The sequence below is a fragment of the Muscardinus avellanarius genome (assembly GCF_963383645.1).
Source record: "Muscardinus avellanarius genome assembly, chromosome: X".
Lineage (NCBI taxonomy): Eukaryota > Metazoa > Chordata > Mammalia > Rodentia > Gliridae > Muscardinus > Muscardinus avellanarius.
Window position 1 is genome coordinate 50269854 of NC_137792.1, and position 26240 is coordinate 50296093.

The 26240-nt window shown below is 49.1% G+C and overlaps 1 protein-coding gene across 1 annotated transcript; it reads left to right on the forward strand.

The window, feature by feature from the left end:
* Positions 1 to 5942: 5942 nt before the first annotated feature.
* Positions 5943 to 24877, forward strand: G6PD (glucose-6-phosphate dehydrogenase; the record flags this gene model as incomplete). Its single annotated transcript, XM_080719260.1, has 13 exons — positions 5943 to 6024; positions 6629 to 6756; positions 19112 to 19149; positions 19237 to 19345; positions 20625 to 20842; positions 22792 to 22950; positions 23193 to 23318; positions 23584 to 23677; positions 23774 to 23960; positions 24073 to 24308; positions 24407 to 24483; positions 24587 to 24679; positions 24787 to 24877. The coding sequence occupies 13 exons, from the start codon at positions 5943 to 5945 to the stop codon at positions 24875 to 24877; spliced, it is 1638 nt and encodes a 545-aa protein (XP_080575386.1).
* Positions 24878 to 26240: the final 1363 nt, after the last annotated feature.

Below are 26240 nucleotides of genomic sequence, written 5' to 3' on the forward strand. Positions count from 1 at the left end.
ATACATACATACATACATACATACAGAAATGTCAACCTGGGCATGGTGACACATGCTTATAATTCCAGTATTTAGGAGGCTAAAACAGAAGGATTACAGGTTCAAGGACAACCTTGGCAACAGTGAGGTTCTCAGCAACCTAGTGAGACCCTGTTTCCAAATAAGAAATAAAATCAGGCTAGGGTGTAGCTTGGAGGAAGAATGCCTCTGGGTTCAATCCCTTCAATCTCTAAAGGGAAATGTCAGTGTGCTGGGAATCCTACCCCTTCTATATACCTCTAAGGAGAAGTAGAGAGTCCTGGCCTACCACCTAGTATAGTGAGCTGAGTGGCCCAAAACAAAAGATATGCCTATGTCCTAACTCCTGAAACCTATAAATTTGTATCTTTATTTGGACAAAGAGTCTTTGCAGATATAGTTAAATTAAAGCTCCCAGCATGAGCTCATCCTGGTTACATAGGTGGGCCCTAACACCAATAACAAGTGTCCTTAGAAGAGATAAAAGAGAGAGCTGGGCGTGATAGCACATGCCTTAATCCCAGTACTTGGGAGGCTGGGACAGGAGGATCATAGGTTCAAGGACTGCCTCAGCAACTCAGCAAGACCCTGATTCAAAATAAAACAATAGGGCTAAGGATGTAGCTCTGTAGAATAACAGAGTTTAATTCCCAGTACCACAAAAAAGAAAAAATACGTAGAGAGTAAGAAAGAGAAAGAAAGAAGGAAAGAAAGAAAGGGAGAGGAAACAAGAGGGAAACAAGAGGAAACAAGAGGGAGAAGGTCATGTGAAGACGGGGCAGAGACTATGAGTTATGCAACCACAAGTCAAGGAACAACTGACTTACCAGTAGCTGGAAAGGACAAGGGAGGATCCTCTTCTAGAGCCCGCAGAGGGAATATGGCCTCTGATTTTGAACTTCCAGCCTCCAGAACTGAGAGGTTAAATTCTTGTTGTTTTAAGCCACCAAACTTGTAGTCATTTCTTTAGGCAGACACAAGAAACTCATACATGTAAGAGGAGCATCAAGAAGACCATGCCAGGCCGGAGGATGTTACCTGGAGCTGGGGAAATAGAGTGAAAGAGAGACCACTGATGTCCAACATGTAATGAGAAATCAGAAAGAATGAGCTGGAGTCAGGAGAGGTGGTACATACCTGCAATCCCAGTACTTGGAAGGCTAAGACAGGTACATTGGGGGTTTGAGGCCAGAAGCTTAGCAAGACCCTCAGCAATTTTGCAAGATCCTGTTGCAAATTTAAAAAAATAATAACTAAATAGAGCCGGCCTGGTGGCACACGCTTGTAATCCCCGCGCTTGGGAGGCAGAGACAGTAGGATTATGCAGGTTCAAAGCCAGCCTTGCTGGCTTAAAAGACCCTGTCTCCAAATAAAAATATAAAAAATAGGTCTGGGAATGTAGCCCGGAGATAGAAGGGTTTCCAGGAACCCCAGTACCACCAAAAAACAAAAAAACTAAATAAAGTAAAAGAAAGAAAGTGTGGTGGCACATGCTTGTAATCCCAGCATTTGGGAGGCTGAGACAGGAGGATCGTAGTTTGTAGACAGCCTCAGATACTTAGTGAGGTCCTTTGCAACTCAGTGAGACCCTGTTTCCAAATAAAGAATAAAAAAATAGGGCCGGGGTGTAGCTCGGAGGTAGAATGCCTCTGGGTTTCATTCCCAGTACCACAAAAAAAAGTGAAAGAGCTGGGTTGTCAGCCTGAGACAACAGAACAGAGACCGCTGAGCTGCTTGTGTTCACCTATGAACTTTGGGACAGCAAAAAAAGGCTGATCCTTGCAATTTAGTAATGGAGAAAAATAATCCAGCATTCTTCTGCTTTTTAAAGAACAACTGTATTTGTGATAAATAGCCCAATTAGTGAGAAAATGTGCAGTATGAGAAGACAATATAGACATGTGGGACAGCACCAGCCTGAAGCCCTTCTAAACACTGCCCAAGAAGACTTGACTACCAAGAGAAGGAGGCCAATCACAATGCAAGTTTCCAGCAGCAGGCCTGAGGTGAGAAAGTGTGATTTTAACACTGAGAATAAATTTGGCCTTTTTTAATATTAGCACTGCCAATGTCCCACTAATATCCCATTGACCCATCCACAGCAGCTGACCCAGCTAAGCCCTCCCTCTTCCTTCATATACTCTCCTCTCTTGGCTTCCAGAACAGTCTACTCTCCTGATGTCATTTCCTACCTCACAGGCTGATCCTGTTAAGGCCCTTTCACTGGGTTTCACCCCTTCCTGTTGGAGTGCCCAGGGCTCTGTCCTGGGACCTCTTCTCTTTTCTAACTACATTCACTCCTGAAGTAATTCTATCCAGTCTCAGGGCTTTAACACCCAACCTTAACGCCAATAACACTGTTATAGTTAGATATAAAATGTTCCCTGAAGATCTCATTTATTAATGTTTTGAGCTGATGTAACTGAGTCATAAGGATCGTAATTCCAGAAGCAGATACATCCATTATAATGGATTTACCTGGTAGGTCCGTAGGGTGAGGCTGGAGGTGGTCCCCAGGGGTGAGGCATTGAGGATCCCCTCCCTTGCTCATTCTCTTGCTTCTGGCCTCCGTGATGTGAGTAGAACCCATCTGCTCTTCCTCTCTCAACTTCCTGATGCCATGCCCTGAGATCAGTGGTCCCTGGCCTCACATGGACTGAGTCCCAAATCATAAGAAAATAAATCTTCTTTCCTCTAAGTTATGTCAGATTTTTAGATTATGGCTGCAAGAATGCTGATGAATGCAAACATCCCAAAACAGACCTCCTTCCTGAACTCCTGACTAACATATCAAACTCACCATACCTACTTGGATATCTAGTAGTCCTCCCAAAACTAACTTCTTAGAGCAGAGGGTGTGGCTCAATGTTAGAGTACTAGCTCCATATGCATAAGGCCCTGGGTTCAATCCTCAGCACCACAAAAAAGAAAAACTACTCTAAAACTCCTAACAGTCTCCAAAAGCCAGTTCTTTTTTTTCTGGTGGTAGTACTGGAAACCCTTCTACCTCTGGGCTACACACACACACACACACACACACACACACACACACACACATATTTTTGAAACAGGGTCTCTTAAACCAGTGCGGCTGGCTTCGAACCTGAATGATCCTCCTGTCTCTGCCTCCCAAGCATGGGGATTACAAGCGTGCGCCACCATGCCTGGCCTTCCAAAAGCCAGTTCTAACCAAAGCTTTCTTTATTATCAGGTGAAGGCAAATCCATCTGCCAGTCAACAGGACAAAAATTTAGGAGTCCTTAACATTTCTCTCTCCTTCTCTACCCCCCTCCTTACACCTAAATTCTATAACACTGTTTTAGGTGTGGAAATGGTACTATGGCTGTGTTTCTTAAAGCCCTTTCTCAAACCAGACACAGTAGCACATGCCTGTAATCCCAGTTCTCAGGAGGCTGAGATAGGAGGATCGCAAGTTTGAGGCCAATCTCAGAAACTTAGCAAGATCTGGGGGTTTGTTGTTGTTGTTTGTTTGTTTGTTTTTCTGAACTGGGGATTGAACCCAGTAGCATTCTACCTCTGAGCTATACCCTCAAGCCCTATTTTTATTCTTTATTTGGAAACAAGGAGGGTCTCACTAAGTTGCAGAGGTCCCTCACTAAGTAGCTGTGGCTGGCTGCAAACCTGTGATCCTCCTGTCTCAGTCTCCCAAGTACTGGGATTACAAGTGTGCGCCACCATGCACAGCTAAGATCCTGTTTCAAAATAAAGTCAGGCTAGGGGTATATATACCTCAGGGGTAAAATGTCCTTGGGTTCAATCCCAAATACCACAAAAAAGTCAGTCCTTTCTCAGAGAGAAATATGATGTCTGAAATTCACCTCCAAATAAGGGAAACTCCTAAGTACATACCCAAAAGAAATGAAAACACATGTCCACAAATAATGCTCAGATTGGCATTACTCAAAGCAGCCAAAAAGTGGAAACAACCCAAATGTCCATCAACTGATGAATAAACAAAATTTGGTACAGCCACATGCTACAAACAGGAACAAATCTCCCAACACTATGCTAAAAAAAACGAGTCACAAAAGACCACAACATAGTGTATGGTTCCATTTATAAGGCATGTCCAAAATAGGCAAACCCCTAGACACACAAAGTAGTTTAGAAGCTACTAAGGGAGATGAGGTGAATAGGGATGATAGTGAAAGGGCACAGAGTTTCTTGCTGGGATGATGAAAATGTTCTGGAATTAGTGATGATGGTTGCAAACCTCTGTGAATATATGAAAAACCATTCTACACTTTTAGGTGAATTGTGTAGCTTCCAATTTGATCTCAAAACAGCTGTTATTGGAAATAATGGGAGAGGATTATGAGGGGTAGAAATTAAAATTAGTCACAAGCTGGTAATTGTTGAAAGCTAAGAAATGGATACTAATCTTTTGACTTTTGTACATTTTTAAGGTTTTCGCTAGTAAAATGCTCATAGCACCATTGTCTCTCTCCTGGATTATTGCAATAACCTCTTACAATAACCTCTTACCCTGCTTCTACCCTGGCCTACTATAGTCAACTGTCCCCACGGCAGGCAGAACTATCAGTCTAGAAGGTCATTCGGATCACATCCTTCCTCTTTCATGAGCCCTATGACTCCCCCATCACTCTCAATCTAAGAGCCAAACTCCCTACAAAGGCCCTATACCATCTGGTCCCCCAGTCCTTCCTCCCTAACTGTTCTGCCCTCTCTCTCTGCTCTAGTTAGAGTGTGCTCCTTGCTGTTCATAGAATATACCAGGACGGTCCATTCATTATCAGGTCTCAAAAATGGCATAAAAGAGAGCAGGTGGATAAATTTAGCTGCGAAGCTATACACTTGAGACCAAAGACTCCAAGTGCCCACGAGTTTGATGAACAGGAAACGTTTCCAAACTAGAAGAATTCTCACGCCTCATACCCTGAGACGACGGTGTCAGAGGTGAGAGGGCAGAATCAGTCCCACTAGCCGCCCAAGTCACCTGGGTCCATAATCAGGCGGCCTGGGCCAGTGCTCTAGAAGGGCGCGGCAGCCCCAGACTAGGGCCCAATAGGAGTGGGGAACCTGGCCGTCAGGAGGAGTCTCGGAGGCAGCGGAACGCCAGCCGACGGAGCCCTGTCTTGGGAGAAGAGAACCACACCTGTCAGCAGAGCCGATCACACTTGAGAAAGGCTGCAATAACGGGCTGCGAGAGCTCCTATGGCCTCGGCGCTTCCAGAAAGCCCCAGTCCAGCAGTCGCCCTTCTCTCCTCCACCGTGGAAAGCCCCGCTTCCTGCTTCCGGTGACGTAATCATCGGACCCGGAAGTAAAATATACCAGTTCCGACCCCAAGGGGACTGCTGACCAGAGGTGCGAGGCCAGGGCTTCCTGCCCCAGATGGAAACCCGAGCCCGCCAGCCTCGGCTAGCCTCCGGGGCGCTCCTGAGCAATAAGCCCCAGTCTTCACTTCCCAAGGCGCCGTCCCCTACACTGTCTCTAGTCTCTCGGACGGCGGCGGCACCCAGCCGCGGGGTGCTCGGCCGCCCCTGCCACCCGAGGAGCCTGGACTAGGGCTGCAGACGGCCCCGCTGAAAAGCCAAAGGTGGGCTCTGGAGGCGTAGCCACGCTGCCAGCGGAAGTGAAAGGCCAGACCTTAGGGTGAGGCCGGCTGGCGATGGGGACGCAGGGGAACTACGTGGAGCTGCATTCGTGCCCGCCACCCATCGCGACTGTGGGCCAGCGGCAGCGGAGACGACAGGCGGCGTACCGACTAGCTGTCCACGCAGGTGTCCGAGGGGAGGGACGGCTCCCACGTGTGGCTGGCCGGGGATGCGCGCGCAGCTGCCTTCGCCTCACTCTCCGGCTCGCAAGGGCCGGCGAGGCCCCGCCCCGCGCGTCTCGCCTGAGGCCGGTCTGCTCAGCCTCGGCGCCCGCCCCCGCCGGTTAAATGGGCCGCCGGGGCAAGGCCCCCGGAAACGGCCGTACACTCCGAGGCTGTGAGCGCGGCGGGCGGCGGCGAAGAGGCGCAGGTAACCGCGCGGGCAGGTGCCGCTCCGGCGGGGGGTGTGCTGCCGCTTCACCGGGTGGCATTTTAACTCGCGCTGTTTGCGATGCTTGGGAACCGAGCCGGGTCGAGAGGATCTAACCCGATGGATCCCTTTGTAACCCGCACCTTCGCGGTTGAGCCCAGGAGGGCGAGAAGCTGAGAGAGGCCGGGACTTGCCGGGGTCATCGAACTTAGCAGGGGGAGGGCTGTAGCTGAATCCCATCTCACAATCTATTAAGCTCCAGTTCATTGTAGTTTCCAGCGGAATAGGGGGTGAGCCGCAGGTCCTGGTCATGTAGTGCAGAACCCTGGCAGGGTTTTAGTTGGTTGCCCAGAATCGATGTTGTAACCAAGATCCATTAACGCCTTGAGGGATTTTGTAATGTATACCCTGCCAGAAGGTAGCATGGTAGAGTAAGGCTGGAGCCTAGAGGCAGCAGTTTGTAACCCACCAATCCCTGGTCGTCCCCAGTGAGTGATAATCAACCATCAGTCCCGGGAGAGCCCAAAGGACCTCTCCAGAAGAAGTCCAGCTTATCAATGCCCTTCTGTTCTCCTACCTTGTCAACCAGCCTTTCTTTCCCCAGAGAGCAGCATGGCAGAGCAGGTGGCCCTGAGCCGGACCCAGGTGTGCGGGATCCTACGGGAAGAGCTGTACCAGGGTGATGCTTTCCACCAGGCTGACACACACATATTCATCATCATGGGTGCATCGGTGAGTTTGCCCCGAGCCCCAGATCTGAAAAGTCAGACTTTGAATATGGCATTGTACAAGGCACTCTTCACTCCATGCCTCAGCTTTCCCAACTGATTGTTGGTTATGTGGGCTCTGTTAGGTTGAGCACTGACTTTTGCTCCCACCTCTGAGGCATTATCATCCCGGCACTACCTGGTGTACATAATTTTCAAAGCATTTCTGAAATCTGGTCACACGTTGAATGTAGACCAGAGCACTGTAGCTGCCATGTCCCGGGGGACCATCTAGTTGGACTTCTTCCATAGTGGAGAAAACTGAGATGCAAACAGGGAATACTATTCCTTCTATATTTTTTCAAACCTGTCTGTGATTTAACAAATGTCATCCATTCAGTTACTGAAGCAGGATCAGAGGCCCTGTCTCTGCCGCTTCTTTCTCTACTTCATGAAGTTCCCTGGAGACCAACCCTGAGCCTTTCCTTGAATACTCCCCCTTTGCCACACCTTTCAAAGCCTCCTGAGGAGCTCTGCCCACCCAACCTGGCCCCAGTTGTCTGGCTGGTGCAACTGCCAGTTTGCTCAGACAGGAAAGGACAAAGAAGCAAAGGCAGAGGTGTAAGCACATTGACAACACAAGGTGGGTGGGATTAAAGCACCCTCCTTGTCTGCTGGTGGCAGCAAGTCATGTACAGGGACTGATGGCACCAGATGTGCCCAGAAATCAGGTCGACATTGTATGACCAGCTTCACCATTAACTGATTGTGTAATCTTGAGCAAGAGCTCCATCAGAACTAGTTAGTGCTTGACACGGTAGACCCTGGCTTGGCACCTTCCTCATTGTGGGCCCCTCGGTGCCAAAGGAACTCTAGTTCTCTTTTCATACAGCTCATGCCACCCCTGTTGCTAAACCTGCTTCTTGCCACTTTCATTTTTTTGTTGCTCATTGGTTTGTTTTGGGTACCGGAGATTACCCAGTGGCTCTCTATCCCTGAGCTAGATCCCAGCCCTTTTTATTTTGTTATTTTGAGACAGGATCTCACTAAATTTCCAAGGCTGGCCTCAAGCTTACAATTCTCCTACCTATGTTTCCCAAGTCACTGGGATTACAGGTGTGTACCACCTTGCCCAGGTCTACCTTTGTATTTCTAAACAGAACTGAGAAAAGGAAACATGGAAAAGGAATGAGGAGGAGAGCAGAGAAGGGCTCTGCCACTCCCAAGCACTGTCCTCTGACCCCTGGTAACTCTAAGACCCAGGAGAGGTACCCAGTTGAAGGCCCAGCCACAGCCTGGTCCCCTTAGAGGAGCCATACCTGCATCAGTCATAAATTCTAGCACCTTGGCCTCTGAAAATTAGGCCCTCAGTCCAAGGAGCAGACTGGAGGAAAAATATAACTGGAATTCTCCCTTCCCCATCCCCATCCCATGCTGTCACAAGTGCATACCAACAGTAACCCAGACCACAGTGAGAAATTACAACTCCAGGCCCTCAACTCGTGGACACCTCAGTGAAAGCATCCAGTTTGCCATGTGACCTGGAGCAAGTGTCTTTCTCTAAACCTCTGTGTTTCCACCTAGCAAATGAGGGCTTTTGAAACTAGTGCTATGAAGCCTCAGGCTTTGCACTGGTCTATTTGTAGGAGTTCTCCCTAGTGTCGGGTTAGGCAACTTTATATCATTGCAATCAAAAAGTTCCCCTTTGCTCTCCTCTGCTCTGGGAGTGAGAACCAGAGGCTTCCAGAACAAAACTGGGAAATGCTGGCTCCAGCAGAGGAGAGTGGGGGAGGACAAGGGATCTTCTGAAGAGCATCATTGTCTGTTTCTCCTTCCCTACCCCTTCTGAGAAGGAAGCTGAGCGTGAGGGTGCCTGTGCCCAGGCAGCACCCAGAACAGCTCCCACCCATAGGCCTTCTTCCACACTTGACACCTCACTTGCTACGTGAATTAGGCAGGGTACCAGCTGCTCTGGGGAAACAGTCAACTCTTCATTAATTAATTCAACACTTAGCAATGGAGTAGCTCTTTCAGAGGCCTGTGTACTTACTGTGGGAAGCCAGGGGCTCAAAAGGAATGAGCAGACCAACAAGAGTTCAGAGGGATGTGCATGTGCATGTAAGTAACAACAAACCCAGCTATTATGTCTAATTATAATGTACCAATAAAATGACTTTAAAAAGGAGTTTAGCCAGGTGTTGTAGTGCACACCTGTAATCCCAGTACTTTAGAGGCTGAGATACAAGGATTGCAGGTTCAAGGACAGCCCCAGCAGCATAGCAAGACTCTCAGCAACTTAGACCCTGTTTCAAAATAAAAGGATCTGGAGGTGTACCTTCAAGACAAACTGCCCCTGGGTTCATTTCCTCAGTACCACAAAAAGTAAGAGTTCAGAGGGGCTCCTGTGACAGAAGTCACAAGTAGATTATGTCTCAGTCCCTGACAACACACTGGTCTCACAAAAAGGGGCCTGGAGAGTGAGACTTGAAGTTGAGGGCCAACAGGACATCCCACATAAAAGAAAAAGTGCCTTCACTGGGCATGGTAGCACACACCTGTCATCCCAGTACTCGGGAGGCTGAGACAGGAGGAACACAGGTTTGAAGACAGACTCTGCAACTTAGGCTCTCAAACTTAATAAGATCCTTTTTCAAAATAAAAATAAATAGGGCTGGTGGTTTAGCTCAGAGGTGGAATGCCCCTGAGTTCAATCACCAGTACCCCCCCAAAAAAAGAGAGAACAAATGTCCAAAGCCCTAAATCAGAAACTAGCTCAATGTGATCTAGAAATCAAAAGGAAGCCAGTAGCTGGCAAGCCAAGAACCCAGGCAAGCTGGGCCCAAGTGGCCATCCTCTGCCCCTTCCTTTCTGGCAGGCTTACCCAACCCTCACCCACATGCCCAGCTTCCTTCCTGAGGCCATCCTGACACTGCCACACAGAGTTACCAAATGGGCTGTGGCCACTCCCCCTCTTCCTGGGACTTACACCCCCCTCCCAGGAAGGGAGCTTTGGTACTTCCTCTCTCTCAGAAAGCCCTGGCCTAGATCAGCAGTCCTGGGGAGAAGGAATTTTGGGCCTGCAAGGGCATCCTCTTCCACCTGATAGGACCTTGCTGAAACTGGAGAGTCACTCTCCCCACGAAAGGACAAGGGCAAGGGGAAACAACTGAGAGCCCATGTAGTTGGAATAATTCATTGCAGAGTCTTCAGCTTACTGGGCCTCAGTTTCCCACCAGACCATGATAGCCATGGGCTTGATGGGTGCTCAGTATTCATTGCAATGACCGTGTTGCGTGAAGAATGACCTGGCAGCCCCACCTCTTCTTGGGACAGTTCAAGGCTGACTTTCCCCTTGGGCCGATAAAATTCTTGCTGTATCATGATGACATTGGCATTTCCCCAAAGGCCTGGTGACTCACAAGCCCCAGATTGTAAGAGGGAGACTTTTTGGTTAGTTTTTCAAACTTACCTTAGCAGCCCCCCAGGTTTTCTCACCCCAGTGTCCAGACCAGCTGGGCTTCTGCCAAGGCCCAGGGCTCTACCTCGGGAGGCTGGATGGCCCCTGGATCCAAGTGGCTTAGGACAGTATAGCTGTCCATGTCCATGCCTCTCCTCTAAAGCCCTCACACCAAGACAAAGGGTTGCTGAGATTCAGGTTTATGAAGCATGGGACTAAGCAGAGGCTGGACTTCAGGTGAGCACAGGCAGGTAGCCCCATCCTACCTCTGCTGAGCCATATGTGTCCTGGGGTAGATCCCTTCCCCGCCCTGGCCTCTGGGCAGAGTGAGGGGGCGACAAAGACGAGAGGCTTCTTGCTGCTTCACTAATTGCCCCCTCCCCACAAAGAACATGTTTAGGTTTCAGATCTTCCTGTATTCCTTGCCCAGAGGAGTCTGGCAAGAACCTGGCAGAATAGCAGGGACGGCAGGGCCTAACCCAGCCCGGAGGAGAGCGGCTGCCCCCACCCTTCCCCCACTCTTCTTGGTCCTACCTCGCCTCTCCCTTGGGTGACCTGGAGCCCAGCAGACTGCCAGTTGCAGGGACGGAGCCGAAACAAGGCGAGCAGGTTCTATCTCTAGTTAATCCCAAAGGGAGCAGCAGAAGCAAACAGCTTGGGGTGTGGGGCGACTGTGACTCAGCAGTCCAGTCCCCTGCCACCAATACATTGCCTGGAGTCCATCCTACTTCTTCCCGATCTGTTGGAATTTGGTCATAAGCAAACATTGCCTGCTTAGAGTTTTTTTAGGCCAGGATTCTGGTTGTCTCTCCTGGGTTCTAGTTCCCAGCAAGCTGCTCCTTTCTGCAATGTGCAGGGCCAACAGTGAGCCACCCAGACTTGGGCAGTGTCATCTCCCCCCAGTCCTGCAGGGCGAAGAAGCCAGAGGCAGGCATTGACGGTGTGCTGAGCCGCTGAGGGCTGTGGTGGGGGAGCATGTCCCCGGCACCAGCAAGGGCAGTCAGTTAATGCCATAGGACTGAATGGCTTCAGGGAGCAGCAGAGAAGGCCAGGGGACTGGCATCAGCCAGGGCACTGATGGATATGCACATGAGATGAGGAGGTTGTATGCACAGGCTTTCAGAGCCCACTCCAGAGTGCTCAGGAGATCGATTGTGAGCAGTTAGCAGGCATGGACAAAAGATGGAGGGAACTGGTCCCCAGGGCCAACACAGGGCACCCTAGTTTGGGAACAGCCTGCTGTGGAAGTTTTGGAGTCCCGGTAGAGTTGACTAGCAGACACTTGCCTTCATGTGCCTAGTGCTCAGCAAACTAGCTGAAATGCACATTCAAGGCACCAGGAACCTTTGAGCACCCTCTCCCCTAGCTCCGCTGCCCAAGTAGTTCTAGTTATATGACTTCCCTTTTTAATTGTTTGTAGAATGAACTTTTTCCTTCTTTTTTTTTTTTTTGCAGTACTAGGAACTGAACCTAGGACCTTGCACATGCTACATGTTCCACCATTAAGCTAACTCTCCAGTACTTTTTATTATTATTATTTGCAGTACCAGGGATTGAACCCAGTGGCATTCTACCTCCGAGCTCCACTCCCAGCCCTATTTTTTATTCTTTTTTTTTAAACAGGGTCTCACTAAGTTGCAGAGGGCCTCACCAAGTAGCTGAGGCTGGCCATGAACCTGCAATCCTCCTGTCTCAGCCTTCCAAGTACTAGGCTTACAAGTGTGTACCACCAAGCCTCACACTTTTTTTATTTTATTTTGAGATAAGGTCTCACTAAATTGTCCAGGCTGGCCTCAAACTCGCAATCCTCAAGCCTCAGCTTCCCAAGAAACTCCAAGTATGTGCCACCACACCCCATCTTGCCTGATCATTTTAGAACTTTATGCCCTAGCCAGGCATTGTGGTGCATGCTTGTAATCCCAGTACTTGGGAGACTGAAACAGGAGGATTGCAGGTTCAAAGCCAGCTTTGATAACTTAGCAAGGTCCTCCTCAACTTAGACCCTGTTTCTAAATAAATAAAATTGGGCTGGAGGTTTAGCTCAGAGGTAGAATGCCTCTGGATTCAATCCCCAGTGCCACAAAAAAAAGCTTATGTCCTAAGGTAGCATTACTTACCTCTCCATTTTTAAAAGGCTAGTCTGAGCCAGGTGTGATGGTACATTCCTGTAATCCCAGTACTTGGGAGGCTGAGACAGGAGGATTGCAGCTTTGAGGTTAGCCTCTACATAGCTTAGTGAGACCCTGTTTCAAAATAAAATTTTTAAAGGGCTAGGGATATAGCACAGAATTAGAACACCATTGGGTTCAATCCATAGTACCACAAAAATATAAAAGGCTACTTCATGTGAGTTGGGTCATAGTATAGAACTTTACTTCTGATGGCAGTCAGTTGCCTTTTAGGGCTGTAAAAGGGAACAGCAGGTTGCTTCACCTTCTGAGGGTCTCCAGTGCTTAGAGCACAACCCCTTCACAGGTAACACCAGGCCAAGGCAAGGAACAGCATTCTGCCTGCCTTTTGTACAGTTTGTTTGAGCTCAGCATGTTCAGGCTGTCCAAACTGGCTCCATCTGTAAAATCTCCCCAAATCTGGAAAAATGGGTCCAAAATACCTTGTTAGATGTAGTATTTTGATTTTTTGAGCGAGATATATCTACAGGAATGTTGCTACAAATTATGTTTGCATGAATATTTAGGCCCTTAACCCCTGAAGTTGGTTTTTGTTTTGTTTTGGGTGCTCGAGATTGAACCCAGGGGCATTCTATCTCCCATTTACACCCCAGCCATGGGCGTGTGTGTGCGCGTGCACATACACATTTTGTACTAGAAATTAAACCCAGGATCATTTACCTCTGAGCCATACCCTAGCCCTATTTTATTTTATTTTAGTAGTGCTGGGGATTGAGCCCAGGGGCATTCTACCTCCAAGCTATAACCCCAGCCCTAATTTTTAATTCTTTATTTTGAAACAGGCTCTCACTAAGTTGCAGAGTGCCTCACTAAGTTTCTGAGGCTAGCTGCGAACCTGCAATCCTTCTGTCTCAGCCTCCCAAGTACTGGAATTACAAGACTGTGCCACTATGCCTGGCTTTTCTTTTTTATTTTGAAACAGGGTTTGGCTAGGTTGCTGAAAGTCTAAGTTGCTGAGGCTGGCCATGAACCTAAGAGCCTCCTATTTCAGCCTCCCAAGTACTGTGACTATAGGCATGTACCACTGTAACCAGCTGGTTTTTCTGTCTGGATTGGGTCAGGATCCAGGTTGGCCAGTGTCCCGTGCCTGTGCCACTTGTTCAACTCTCCAGACTGAGTGCCAGTGCCCTGTAAAGCGTGGACTCAGAGCCTGGCCCATCGCACGCTCTTAATTATAGGATATGAGATGAAAGTAAGTGCCCTGCTTCACTCTCCAGGAGCTTGCTAGCCATTCTTGCCACCTAATAAATCAGGTTAAATTAAAGAACATTGGGCTGTTGATGATGACTAGGTGAAGACGGACAGGGAAAGTCTGTGCAGAGCTCTACTGCCTGAGAGCTCTAGGTCTCCATGTAGGTTGTCTTTGTGGGGTGGGGGGTACTGGGATGGAACCCAGGGGTTTTCTACCTCTGTAGTAGACCCACACATATGTTTCATTGCATTTATTTCTGTGTTCTTTATAATGTTACTTTTCTGAGTGGTTTTGTTTTAAAATGCTTTTTTTCTTCAACCACTTTTTGCTAGTGAGTATGAAGACAATTGACTTGTGTCTATTAGTCTTTATGGTGTTTTATTGGAATGTACATTGAAAAGAACTATAAGGGTACATCTTGATCACTTTTTATAATGCTCAGCACACCAACATATGCTTTTCCCAGATCAAGAAACAGAACATTATCCATACCCAAGAAGAACCCCCCCCCACTTGTAGTCATTGTTCCCCCAAGGCTAATTTATACCCCACCCTCTGCTCAATTGTTGTTTTTTCACCATCTTTTTTTTTTTTTTTTGGTGATACTGGGGGTGGAACCCAGGGGCATTCTACCTCTGGGCTAAACTCCCAGACCTTTATTTATTTATTTATTTATTTATTTATTTGGTGGTACTGGGGTTCCTGGAAGCCCTTCTACCTCCAGACTACACTTCCAGACCTATTTTATATTTGGAAACAGGGTCTCTTAAGCCAGCGAGACTGGCTCCAAACCAGCGCAATCCTCCTGTCTCCGCCTCCCAAGCGCAGGGATTACAAGCGTGCGCCACCACGCACCGGACCAGACCTATTTTTTTATAATTTTTTGGAAACAGGGTCTCATTAAGTTTCTGAGAGCCTCACTAAGTAGCTGAGGCTGGCTTCAAAACTGTGCGATCCTCCTGTCTCAGCCTCCAAATTACTGGGATTATAAGCATGCGCCACCACGCCCAGCTTTTCACCATCTTTTTTGGTGTACATTACAATGCACAGAGAGTAACTGTGCAAGAGATTACATGATGCAAACAATTCTGTCTCCCCAGAAAGGTACTGGGTGCCCCTTTCCAGGCAGTCCATCCCTGCTGTGAGCAACCAGTGATCTAATTTTTCCCACAGTAAGTGGGTATTGTCTATTCTGGGACTTAAGTGAACTCATATGAGTATTTTGTCTCTTATGACTGAGTTCTTTAGCTCAGCATATTTTTGAGATTTGCCAGTGATGTGTGGATACTAAGTTTCTCTGTTGCTGAATAGTAACCCATTATATGAGTATAAAGTTTGTCCATTCGCCTGATTCATCTGAGTATGTGGGGTCTTTCCTTTTGGAGCTCTTTTGAATTAAGGCTGCTGTGAACACTCACACTGATCTGTCTGTGATCACCTGCTGTCACTTCCCTGAGGCAGTAGCTAGGAGTAGAATGGCAGGTCATATGGTAGGTATATGTGCCTCTCTTGACAAGAGGCTGCCAAGCTGTCTTAGAAAGTGCCTGGACCACTAGGCGTGGTGACACACACTCATAATCCCAGCATTTGGGAGGCTGAGACAGGATGATCACAGTTTTTAAGGAGGCCCTTTGCAACTCAATGAAACCCTGTTTCAAAATAAAGACTAAAAAATAGGACTGAGGGTGTAGTTTGGAGATAGAATGTTTGTAATCCCCACGCTCTGGAGGCAGAGACAGGAGGATTGTGCAGGTTCAAAGCCAACTGCGCTGGCTTAAGAGACCCTGTTTCCAAAAAATATATAAAAAAAATAGGTCTGGGAGTTTAGCACGGAGGTAGAAGGGCTTCCAGGAACCCCAGTACCATCAAAAAAAAAGGAAAGAAAAGAAAGTGCCTGGACTATCTATCCTTTTTCCATTCACAACATCTGTGAGTTCTACACTAACACTAGATAGTGTCAAACTTTTGACTCACAGCCATGCTAATGAGTATGAAATGGTATCTCAATTGCATTTTTCTGACAACAATCTTGAAACTTTCCCATTCATTTCTCTTCCTTGTAAATCTGGCCAAGCCTCTTACCCATTTTTAATTGGGCTGTTTTCTGTTGTGTCATAGAAGTTGCTTGTATATTTTGGATATAGATAACTTTGTTGAATACTATCTCTGTTGCTTATCTTTTTTTGTGTGTATGTGTGCTAGAGATACAACCTTGGGCCTTTTTTGTGTTGTGTGTATGATACTGGCTATTGAACTTAGAAGCATTCTACCTCTCATATATACTCCCAGCCTTATTTTATGTTTTATTTTGAAACAGGGTCTCACTAAGTTGCTGAGGCTGGCCATGAACCCGTGATCCTCCTGTAGAAACCTCCCAACTACTAGGATTACCAGTGTGTGCCACCACATCTGGCAACCCCCAGCCCATGTGTGTGTGTGTGTGTGTGTGTGTGTGTGTGTGTGTGTGTGTGTGTGGTACTGGGGATTGAACCCAGTAGCATTCTGCCTCTAAGCCCTATTTTTTTGGTGGGGGGGTCTGGGGATGGAACCCAGGAGCATTCAACCTGTGAGCCACACCCCCTGCCCTATTTTTTATTCTTTATTTTGAAACAGGGTCTCACTGAGTTGTGGAGGGCCCCACTAAATAGCTGAGGCTGTCCACAAACAGCGATCCTCCTGTCTCAGACTCCCAAATGCTGGGATGACAAGTGTGCACCACCACGCCCGACCTTATTTTTTATTCTTTATTTTGAAACAGGGTCTCACTAAGTTGTGAGACCACAACAAGTACTGGGATTACAGGCATGCATCACCATGCCCAGCTCATAAGGTTTGGGTGTTTTGTTTTTTTTTTTATAGACAAACTATAGCCAGGCGGTGGTGCATGCTTTTAATCCCCGTGCTTGGGAGGCGGAGATAGGAGGATCGCGCAGGTTCGAACCCAGCCTTGCTGGCTTAGGAGACCCTGTTTCCAAATAAAAAATATAAAAATAGGTCTGGGAGTGTAGCCTGGAGGTAGAAAGGTTTCCAGGAACCCCAGTACCACCAAACTATAATCTACAAATAATGTTTGTATATTTGTTTCTTCTGTTCCAAACCTAAAGCCATTTTCATTTTCTTGCCTTACTGAACTGGCTTGAGCCTCTAGGTCAGCACTAACTAAAGAGGAAGTAGCAAGTATTCTTGTGTGTGTGTGTGTGTGTGTGTGTGTGTGTGGTACTGGGGGTGGAACCCAGGAGCTTTTCTACCTCTGGGTTATACTCCCAGACCTATTTTATACTTTATTTGGAAACAGGGTCTCACTAAGTTGCCGAGAGCCTCACTAAGTTGCTGAGGTTGGCTTTGAACCTGTGCGATCCTCCTGTCTCAGCTTCCCAAGTACTGGGATTACAAGCACCCGCCACCATGCCCAGCTTCTTTTATCTCTTAATGTGGTGATTTTCACTGACTGATTTTCATTTACTTAGTTATATTGTGTGTGTGGTGCCAGGGATTGAACCCAGGGACATTCTACCTCTGAGTGACATCCCAGCCCTATTTTATTCTTTATTTTGAAACAGAGTCTTGCTAAATTGTTGAGAACCTTGCTAAGTTGCTGAGGCTGGCTTTGAACCTACCTTCTCCTGTCTTAGCCTCCCAAGTACTGGGATTACAGGCGTGTGCTACCACATCCAGCTTTCTTTTTCTTTCTATCAAACCAGTTTTATTTCTCAGATAAACTCACCTTGGTTCTAATGTGTTATTTTTTAACATTGTGGGATTCAGTTTGCTGTGGAAAATTTTGCATCTGCACATGTATGCATGATTGAGACAGGCTAAGGGGTTTTCCCACATGCCTCTCTCATCAGATTTCAGTATGGAGTTTTTGTGAGCCCCAGAAAGTGACTTTGGGAGTGTTCCCCTTTTATCTGCAGAGGGAGTTTGCTTCAGATGAAATTCACTCTTCCTGGAATCAGTAGAACCCACAGGCACTGTTGTGTGTGCCAGAGCTTGTCTTAGTGAGAAGGTTTTGGCCATTGCCCCACTCAAATCCCTTGCTCTGTTTTAGTAGATTTTTCTAGAAGCTTGTCCACCTCATCTATTAGCCACAGAATAAAGTTGCTCAGAAAACCCAATTCTATGTTTCCTCTTTGTAGCCTCATCCCATTGTACCTCCATTTCTTATACCTGTTTAAAAAGCTACCATGCTTCCAGGCATGGTGGTGCTGCCTGTAATCCCAGTACTTGGAAGGCTGAGACAGGAGGATTGCAGGCTCAAGGACAGCCTCAGAAGTAATGAAACTCTCATCAAGAGAAGATCCTGTTTCCAAATAAGAAATAAAATGGGTCTGGGGGTATAGTTCAAATGTAGAACACCTCTAGGCTCAATCCCTAGTGCCACAAAAAAATAAAAATATAAAGCCACCATGCCATAGATTTTCCAGCTTTATAGTGTGTGTGTGTGTGTGTGTGTGTTTTACGAGGGGCTGAACCCAGGGGCATCTACCTGCAAACTACACTTATGGCCTGTTTTTTCTTCTGAAATAGGGTCTTGCTAGGTTGATGAGAGTCTTGCTTCTTTGTTGAGGCTGGCCTCAAACCTGCAATCCTCCAGTTTCAGGCTACCAAGTACTGGGATTACAGGCATGTGCCACCATGCCGGCTTTTATTAGTCTTTTTCAAACATCAGCTCTGGCGTTGTTGACCTTTTCCTTTAATTAGTTTTCCATTTTATTAGTTTTTTTCATTATTTCATATATATTTAGTTAAAAAATTCTGCTTTCCAGCCAGGTGTGGTGACACATGCCTGTAATCCCTGTATGTGGGAGGCTGAGGCAGGAGGATGGCAGGTTTGAGGACAGCCTCAGCATGGAGCGAGACTCTCATCAACCTAGTGAGACCCCGTTTCCAAATAAATAAAAACAGGCTGGAAGTATAGCTCAAAGGTAGAATGTCTCTGGGTTCAATCCCAGTACCACAAAAAGAAAAATATTCTGTTTTCCTTTTTCTAACTTGGTAAATCCAATGGATAGCTCATTTTCAAGCCTCACTTTTGCTACTGTGAGATTTAAGGTCATAGTGCAATAGTTTTGATACATGGTACCTCCATTGTCATTCCGTTCAAACAAAATAAATCTCCAGGTTTTCTTCTTGAGAGAGAGAGAGATTTATGCCAGATGAGAGCTTTATTTATTTATTTTTTGATAGTACTGGGGGTGGAACCCAGAGGCTTTCTACCTCCAGGCTATACTCCCAGACCTTTTTTATATTTTATTTGGAAACAGGGTGTCACTAAGTAGCTGAGGCTGGCTTCGAACCTGTGCGATCCTCCTGTCTCAGCCTCCCAAGCGCAGGGATGACAAGCGTGCGCCACCACGCCCGGCTAAGATGAGAGCTTTAGAGTCACAGTGGGCTCACATCTCAGCTCCTGACAATACATGGAGACAAAACACATAGGCTTGTGGCTGAGTGGTGACCCTGTGTGAGTGTCCAGGTTACCAAGGGCGGGAGATCATCTAGGTCACATCCCAGCTTCTGACCATACCAATTCCCTCTGCCACAGGGCGACCTGGCTAAGAAGAAGATCTATCCCACCATCTGGTAAGTGTATACCCCCACAGCATCCCCACCAGGGACAGGCCTGGCCCTGCCCTCCCCAGCCTGTTCACCGCTGCCCTTCGCCATCAGGTGGCTGTTCCGGGATGGCCTTCTGCCTGAAGAGACCTACATTGTGGGCTATGCCCGCTCCAACCTCACAGTGGCTGACATCCGTAAGCAGAGTGAGCCTTTCTTCAGAGTGAGTGGCATTAGGGTCTCCCTCACCCTTGTTCTGCCTTCTCTCCAGCCCCCAACAAGCCAGCCCCAGGCGACCCCCTTCCCTCCCCACCTTCACTTGATAGACAGAGCTGCAGTGCTGTCTTGGGACAGCTCCTGGAGCACCCCAGCTCTTGCATCCTCCCCCTCTTCACCCCTCCCCAGAGCTCTGCCCACCTGCCCTTGACAGGAAAGACTCTGAGCACAGGGCAGGGAGAGGGGTCCTTCCAGCCTGAGACTACATTTCCTAGCCTCCCTCTGACCCAGATTCACTGATTCCACCCTGTTGTGTCCTGGGACCATGTTGGGACCTGGTAGGAGCTACGGAAAGGATTCCTCACGAGAAGTCATACAGATCAGAATTTTCTCATCAAACTGTAGTTTGGTATTATGGTTTTGGAAAGAGATTTCTCCATTTGTATTTCTCCTATGTTAAACTTTCCTGGAATCTGACTTCTGTCTTAGGGCACAAGGTCCCCAGGGATGTACAGAGGTAGCTAGACCGGTTATTGGCCTGCTGCCTTCCTCATCTTCCCTCCCCGTGGGTGCTCAGACCTGCTGAGGTGGTGAGCTCTGTGTGCAGCAAGGACAGTGGACTTTTCTTATATAGTTAGTTTACTTTTTAGTGGCATTGGGGATTGAACTCAGGGGCATTCTACCTCCAAGCTACATCCCAGCCTTATTTTTTATTCCTTATCTTGAAACAGGGGTTCACTAATTGTGGAAGGGCTCACTAAGTAGCTGAGGCTGGCCACGAACCTGCAATCCCCCTGTCTCCCAAGTACGGGGCTCCTGGGCTCCCACGTACTGAGATTATAAGTGTCTGCCACCATGCCGGGCCAGGATAGCAGACTTCTTTTTTTTTTTTTTTTTTTTTTTTTTTTTGGTAGTACTGGGGGTGGAACCCAGAGGCTTTCTACCTTTGGGCTATACTCCCAGACCTATTTTCTATTTTATTTGGAAACAGGGTCTCACTAAGTTGCTGAGAGCCTCACTAAGTAGCTGAGGCTGGCTTCGAACCTGTGTGATCCTCCTGTCTCAGCCTCCCAAGCACGGGAATTACAAGCGTGCGCCACCACGCCTGGCCTGACATTGGACTTCTAAGGGAGCCCTCCTTGGGCCTCCAGCGAAGCCCATCCCAGCAATGGGACGAAAGAGAAAGTGTGCACTAAGGAGACCCTCCACTCCCTGGAGCAAAGCAGGCATATACTCTGGGGGAGGGGGAATAAAGGTGCTGACATCTGTCTGTCTGTCTCTCCCAGGCCACCCCAGAGGAGAGGCCCAAGCTTGAAGAGTTCTTTGCTCGCAACTCCTATGTGGCTGGCCAGTACAATGACCCAGCCTCCTACAAACACCTCAATAGTCATATGAATGCTCTCCACCAGGGGACACAGGCCAACCGCCTCTTCTACCTGGCCTTGCCCCCCACCGTCTACGAGGCTGTCACCAAGAATATCCACGAGAACTGCATGAGCCAGACGTAAGGCCTATCCTTTGCTCTTCCTTCCTACCTCCTCTGTTTGACTTGCCTTGGTCCTGCTTGCCCTGGCCACAGATCCATCACTGGCCTTGGAAGCCAGGGAGAGGGAGGAATGCTCTCCACTGCTCCAAACAGTGCTCAGGTCAACCCAGTCTATACAGTCTGAAAAGATGGATGGCCCATTTATTCTCTGCAAAGAAGAAAATAGAGCCAGGCATGGTGATACATGCTTATAATCCCAGTTTTAGGGAGACTGAGACATGATTGCAGGCTCAAGGACAGCCTCAGCAAGTAGTGAGACACTCATCAACCTAGCAAAACCCTGTTTAAAATTAAAAATAAAATAGGGCAGAGATAGAATGCCCCTGGGTTCAATCCCCAGTACCACACAAAAAAGAAGGGAATAGGCTGTAAAAAAAAAAAAAAGCAGCAGTTTTCTAACAGCCTTTACTGAACATGCTACCACCATACTTATGGCTCAAGTGCTTGAGTGCAGCCTTAAAGACCCTCACTACAAAATCAGTGGTCTCTGGCAGCAGTTCCCACCAGGGCCATAAGATGGCAATGTCGCTTCATGAAACATTCATTCATTCTCTGGTATTTTGTCCCTGCCAGGGCCACAGGCAAGTAGTGTTGTTCTAGGAGAAGCCACTGCTGGCCCATCACCATCTCTCTGTGTCCTGGTTTGAATGAAGAAAACCATATTAATACTCTGGGATATAGGAAAGGAACTTTTCTCCTTTTACTTTTTTGTTTATTTTGTGTGTGTAGGGTGTTGGAGATTGAAGCATTCTATCTCTGAACTATACCTCCAGCCCTATTTTCTGACTAAGTCACTAAGTTGCTGAAGTTGGTCATGAACATGCAATCCTCTCATCTCAACTTTCCAAGTATTGGGATTACAGGCACGCACCAACATGACCAGCTTTATTTTTTTTTTCTCTTGGTACTGAGGATTTAACCCAGGGGCATTTTACCTCCAAGCTACACCCCCAGCCCTTTTTTAATTTTGAAACAATCTCCCTAGGTTTCTGAGAGTTTCTCTATATTTCTGAAACTGTCCTCGAACCTGGGATCCTCCTGTCTCAGCTTCCCAAGTACTGGGATTACTGGCCTACACCACCACACCCGACTCCTTTTCTCCTAAAATGCATGGGAGCCAGGTGTGGTGGTGCACACCAGTGATCCCAGTACTAGAGAGATTGAGACAATGGGAAGATCACAGGTTCAAGGCCAGCATCAGCAACTTAATGAGGCCCTCAGCAACTTACTGGCCCTTGTTTTGAGATAAAAAATAAAATAGGCTGGGGGTATGGAGGTCAGAGGTAAAACTCCCTGAGTTCAATCACACACAAAAAATCCCCAAAACCATAAAAAATAAACTAGGGTTGGAGATACAGCTCAGAGGTAGAATAATGCCCCTGGGTTCAATCCCCAGTACCATGTATACACAAAATGAATGGAACCTGGTATATGCCAATAGTCCCAGCTACTGAGGAGGCTGAGATGAGAGGATTGCTGGAGCCCAGGAGTTCAAAGCCAACCTGGGCTACATAGCCAGACCCTGTCAAAATTTTTAAGAAGACTAGCAAGGGAGGCTTGCCATTTTTGCCCCTTCCCCCTACACCACTAGGCCACTCCTGACCTGCTGAGGACCGGGCAGAAGGGAACAGAGATACCCAGGAATGTGCTACCCTAGCACCCAGGATGGGCAGGCCTGGGAGCTGTTCCAGTCACCAGCAGGTTGGTAGGCAGGCTTCTGAGAAGGAATTAAGCCTGGCCTTGAGGACCAGGAGAAACAGAATGCATCCTTGGGTGTGAGAAGACTCTGTGCTGAGAAGGGCCAGCCTAGCAGAACTTGCCTGGGAGGAGGTCAAGGTGACATGGCGCTAAGCCCCCCACACTGAGGAGGGACTCATGAGGGTAATATGGCTTTGGACTCCTGGCAGAGGCTGGAACCGTGTCATTGTGGAGAAGCCCTTTGGGAAAGACCTCCAGAGCTCTGACCAGCTGTCCAACCACATCTCCTCCCTGTTCCGTGAGGACCAGATCTACCGCATCGACCACTACCTGGGCAAGGAGATGGTCCAGAACCTCATGGTGCTAAGGTGGGGGCTGAGCCCTGGCCCAGGCCCTGCATGGGACAGGGGAGAAGGGGACCAGGTCAGGGGCGGGTATTTGGGAGCCCCAACTCTCCTGTTGCTGCCCCAAGGGCCAATTCCTCCAGGACATGGGCAAAGGTGCTGGGCTGTAAGCCTGGCGTGTGGCCACTGTGTGCAGACCCCAAGGTCAGGTCACAGGGACTCTTCTACCTCTTTAGTGCCAGCCTCTGCCCCACACCTCCCCACAGGTTCGCCAACAGGATCTTCGGTCCCATCTGGAACCGGGACAACATCGCCTGCGTCATCCTTACCTTCAAGGAGCCCTTTGGCACTGAGGGCCGTGGGGGCTACTTTGATGAATTCGGGATCATCCGGTGAGAGCTCATTGGAACACAGTATGACCGTCCTGCAGGGCCACCCTCCCTGTTCTGAGTGTCACACAGGGCAAAAAGATTAGGGTTTTCTGGGCCAGTGACAGCGTCACTGTCTACCTTCTCACCTTTAGGGAACCCGGAAGACACTGGGACTCAGGAAGCTTAGCTTATCACTAGAAAGCCTTGCTTGGGGATCCCAGGCTCACTGGAACCTGGCCAACAGGAAGAGTGCCCCAACCTGAGCTTTGGCTTCTTCTGCTGCTAGGGATGTGATGCAGAACCACCTGCTGCAGATGCTGTGCCTGGTGGCCATGGAAAAGCCCGCCTCCACTGACTCTGACGATGTCCGTGATGAGAAGGTGGGTGGCGGTGCCCACTAGCAGGTCATCCCACGCCTGCCACCTTGCATCTCATCTTCTTACCCAAGGGATCTGCTCTCCCTGCCTTTCTCTCAGGTCAAGGTGTTGAAGTGTATCTCAGAGGCACAGGCTGACAACATGGTCCTGGGCCAGTACGTGGGGAACCCCAGTGGAGAGGGTGAGGCTACCAAGGGATATCTGGATGACCCTACGGTGCCCCGTGGGTCCACCACTGCGACCTTTGCAGCTGTTGTCCTCTACGTGGAAAACGAGCGGTGGGATGGTAGGAGAAACCTCATAGAAACCCTTCTTGGTGGAGTGGGACCTGGAGGGGAAAGGCCTGTGACCCTGCACTCTGGGAAAGCCAGTCCTCAGGCCAGCCCTGCCCCACCTAGGGGTGCCCTTTATCCTACGCTGTGGCAAAGCCCTGAACGAGCGCAAGGCTGAGGTGAGGCTGCAGTTCCGAGACGTGGCAGGCGACATCTTCCACCAACAGTGCAAGCGTAATGAGCTGGTGATCCGTGTGCAGCCCAATGAGGCCGTGTACACCAAGATGATGACCAAGAAGCCTGGCATGTTCTTCAATCCTGAGGAATCAGAGCTGGACCTGACCTACGGCAACAGATACAAGGTACCTATGGGGACAGCCAGCTGGAAAAGGCCCCAAGGGGCTGGTGGCAGCCTGGGCGGCCATGCACAGTGGTGTCAGCAAGACCCCTCCCTCTACAGAACGTGAAGCTCCCTGATGCCTACGAGCGCCTCATCCTGGATGTCTTCTGTGGGAGCCAGATGCACTTCGTGCGCAGGTGAGTGTCCCAGGTGCCCTGGCCCTGGATGCCCTGTGGCAGTGTGGCCTGCGCCCTCCCTGTGGGCCCCACTAGCTACTAAAGTTCCACTGCGTTCCCTCAGCGATGAGCTCCGGGAGGCCTGGCGAATCTTCACACCGCTGCTGCATAAGATTGAGCGTGAGAAGCCGCAGCCCATCCCTTATGTCTATGGCAGGTGAGGGAAGGCTGGGCCAGGGAGCAGTCTGAGCTGGACAGGGCAGGGCAGCAGGGATACCCTGAAGCGGGATCCCTCACCTCTCCCCCTGCCTGTCCTGCTTCCAGCCGAGGCCCCGTGGAGGCGGATGAGCTGATGAAGAGAGTGGGCTTCCAGTACGAGGGCACCTACAAGTGGGTGAACCCCCACAAACTCTGAGCCCGGGTGCCCACCCATGCCCCACCCTGCCTTGGCTACCCCATCTGTCTGTCCTTCCCACCATCCTGTCACCCAGCCTCATGTTGGAAAGACATTGGGACCATAAGCCACAGCCTCACATTCCTGGCCCCGGGCTCGGGCCACCAGCATCTGCCCCTTGCTGCTGCTCCCACTCCCACTCCCTGGGCCCAGCTACATTCCTCAACTCTAGCCACAACTGTTCTGGGGCATGCAGGCCCTGTCTGAGCCGCCAGTTTCTCCACCGGACCTCAGTCACCTGCCCTCACTCCAGCCCCCACAGAAGGAAGAAGAAGAGTGATCTAACAGTCTGTCCCAAGACTCCTCAGGGCAGAAATGGCCTAGGACAGGAGTTAAGGACAATGGGAAGAGCAGGGTGGGAGGCTCAGTGACGCAGTGGCCGAACCACACTCCCTAGTGACTATGGGCAGGCTCCTCAGAACTTAGAGAAATGGCCAAGTGTGTCCATGTGAGAGGACCTGCCCATGGCCACAACAGGCTCAATGCCACTCGACATTCCTGGTCCCCAGCTGGAAGGGACCTCCTGCTGCCCAGCAGTGTCCCCTTCTTACCACTGTGCACTCCATGGCTGCCCCCAACGCACCTCAAGGCAGCCCTTTATCACAGGAAAGGGAGAGGCAGCAGCTGGGACCTCTGCCTCGACCCCTGCCATTAAATCCTCCAACAACTCCACCTGTCCCTGTGTCATTTCCTCCTGCTACCTGGGAACACACAGACCTGTCGCGTACCCACGCCCAGTATCACCCACCAATCTTCCCTGGAACCAGTTCCTGGTCTGCCTGCCTACTTGGGCCACCTCCCACATCTCCCCACATCCATTTTCCACTTACCAGCTCCACTCCAGGGTGTTTGTCCTTGTGACCAGATTGAGGTACAAAGACAAGTCGGTCCCACAGTGGGTACTTCAGAAGCAGAAGTGCATTCTCACCATTCTGAATGCCAAAAGCAAGGTATGAGCAGGGCCATGCTGCTGGAGGCTGCCTCTTCCAGCTTTGGCAGGGGCTCTACATATTCCTTGGCTTGTGGCTCTGTTGGAGCAACAGGGCCTTCTACCCTGTGTGTCTGTCTCCCTCCTACAAAAAACAACTGTCTCACAGGAACAGGGGCCAGCTTGCTCCAGCATGATCTCATCCTACCTCAACTAATTAAACCTGAAAACACCCCATCTCCAAATAAGGTCACATTCTGAGGCTCCAAGTGTACATGAATGTGGTTCAACCCACTCCCCTTCCGTCAACAAAGACAGCACCTCCTTACTTCTCTGCTCAGCATCTGTCCTGCCCTCAGGAAGATGGCAGGGACTGAAACCACAGGCCCTGCACTC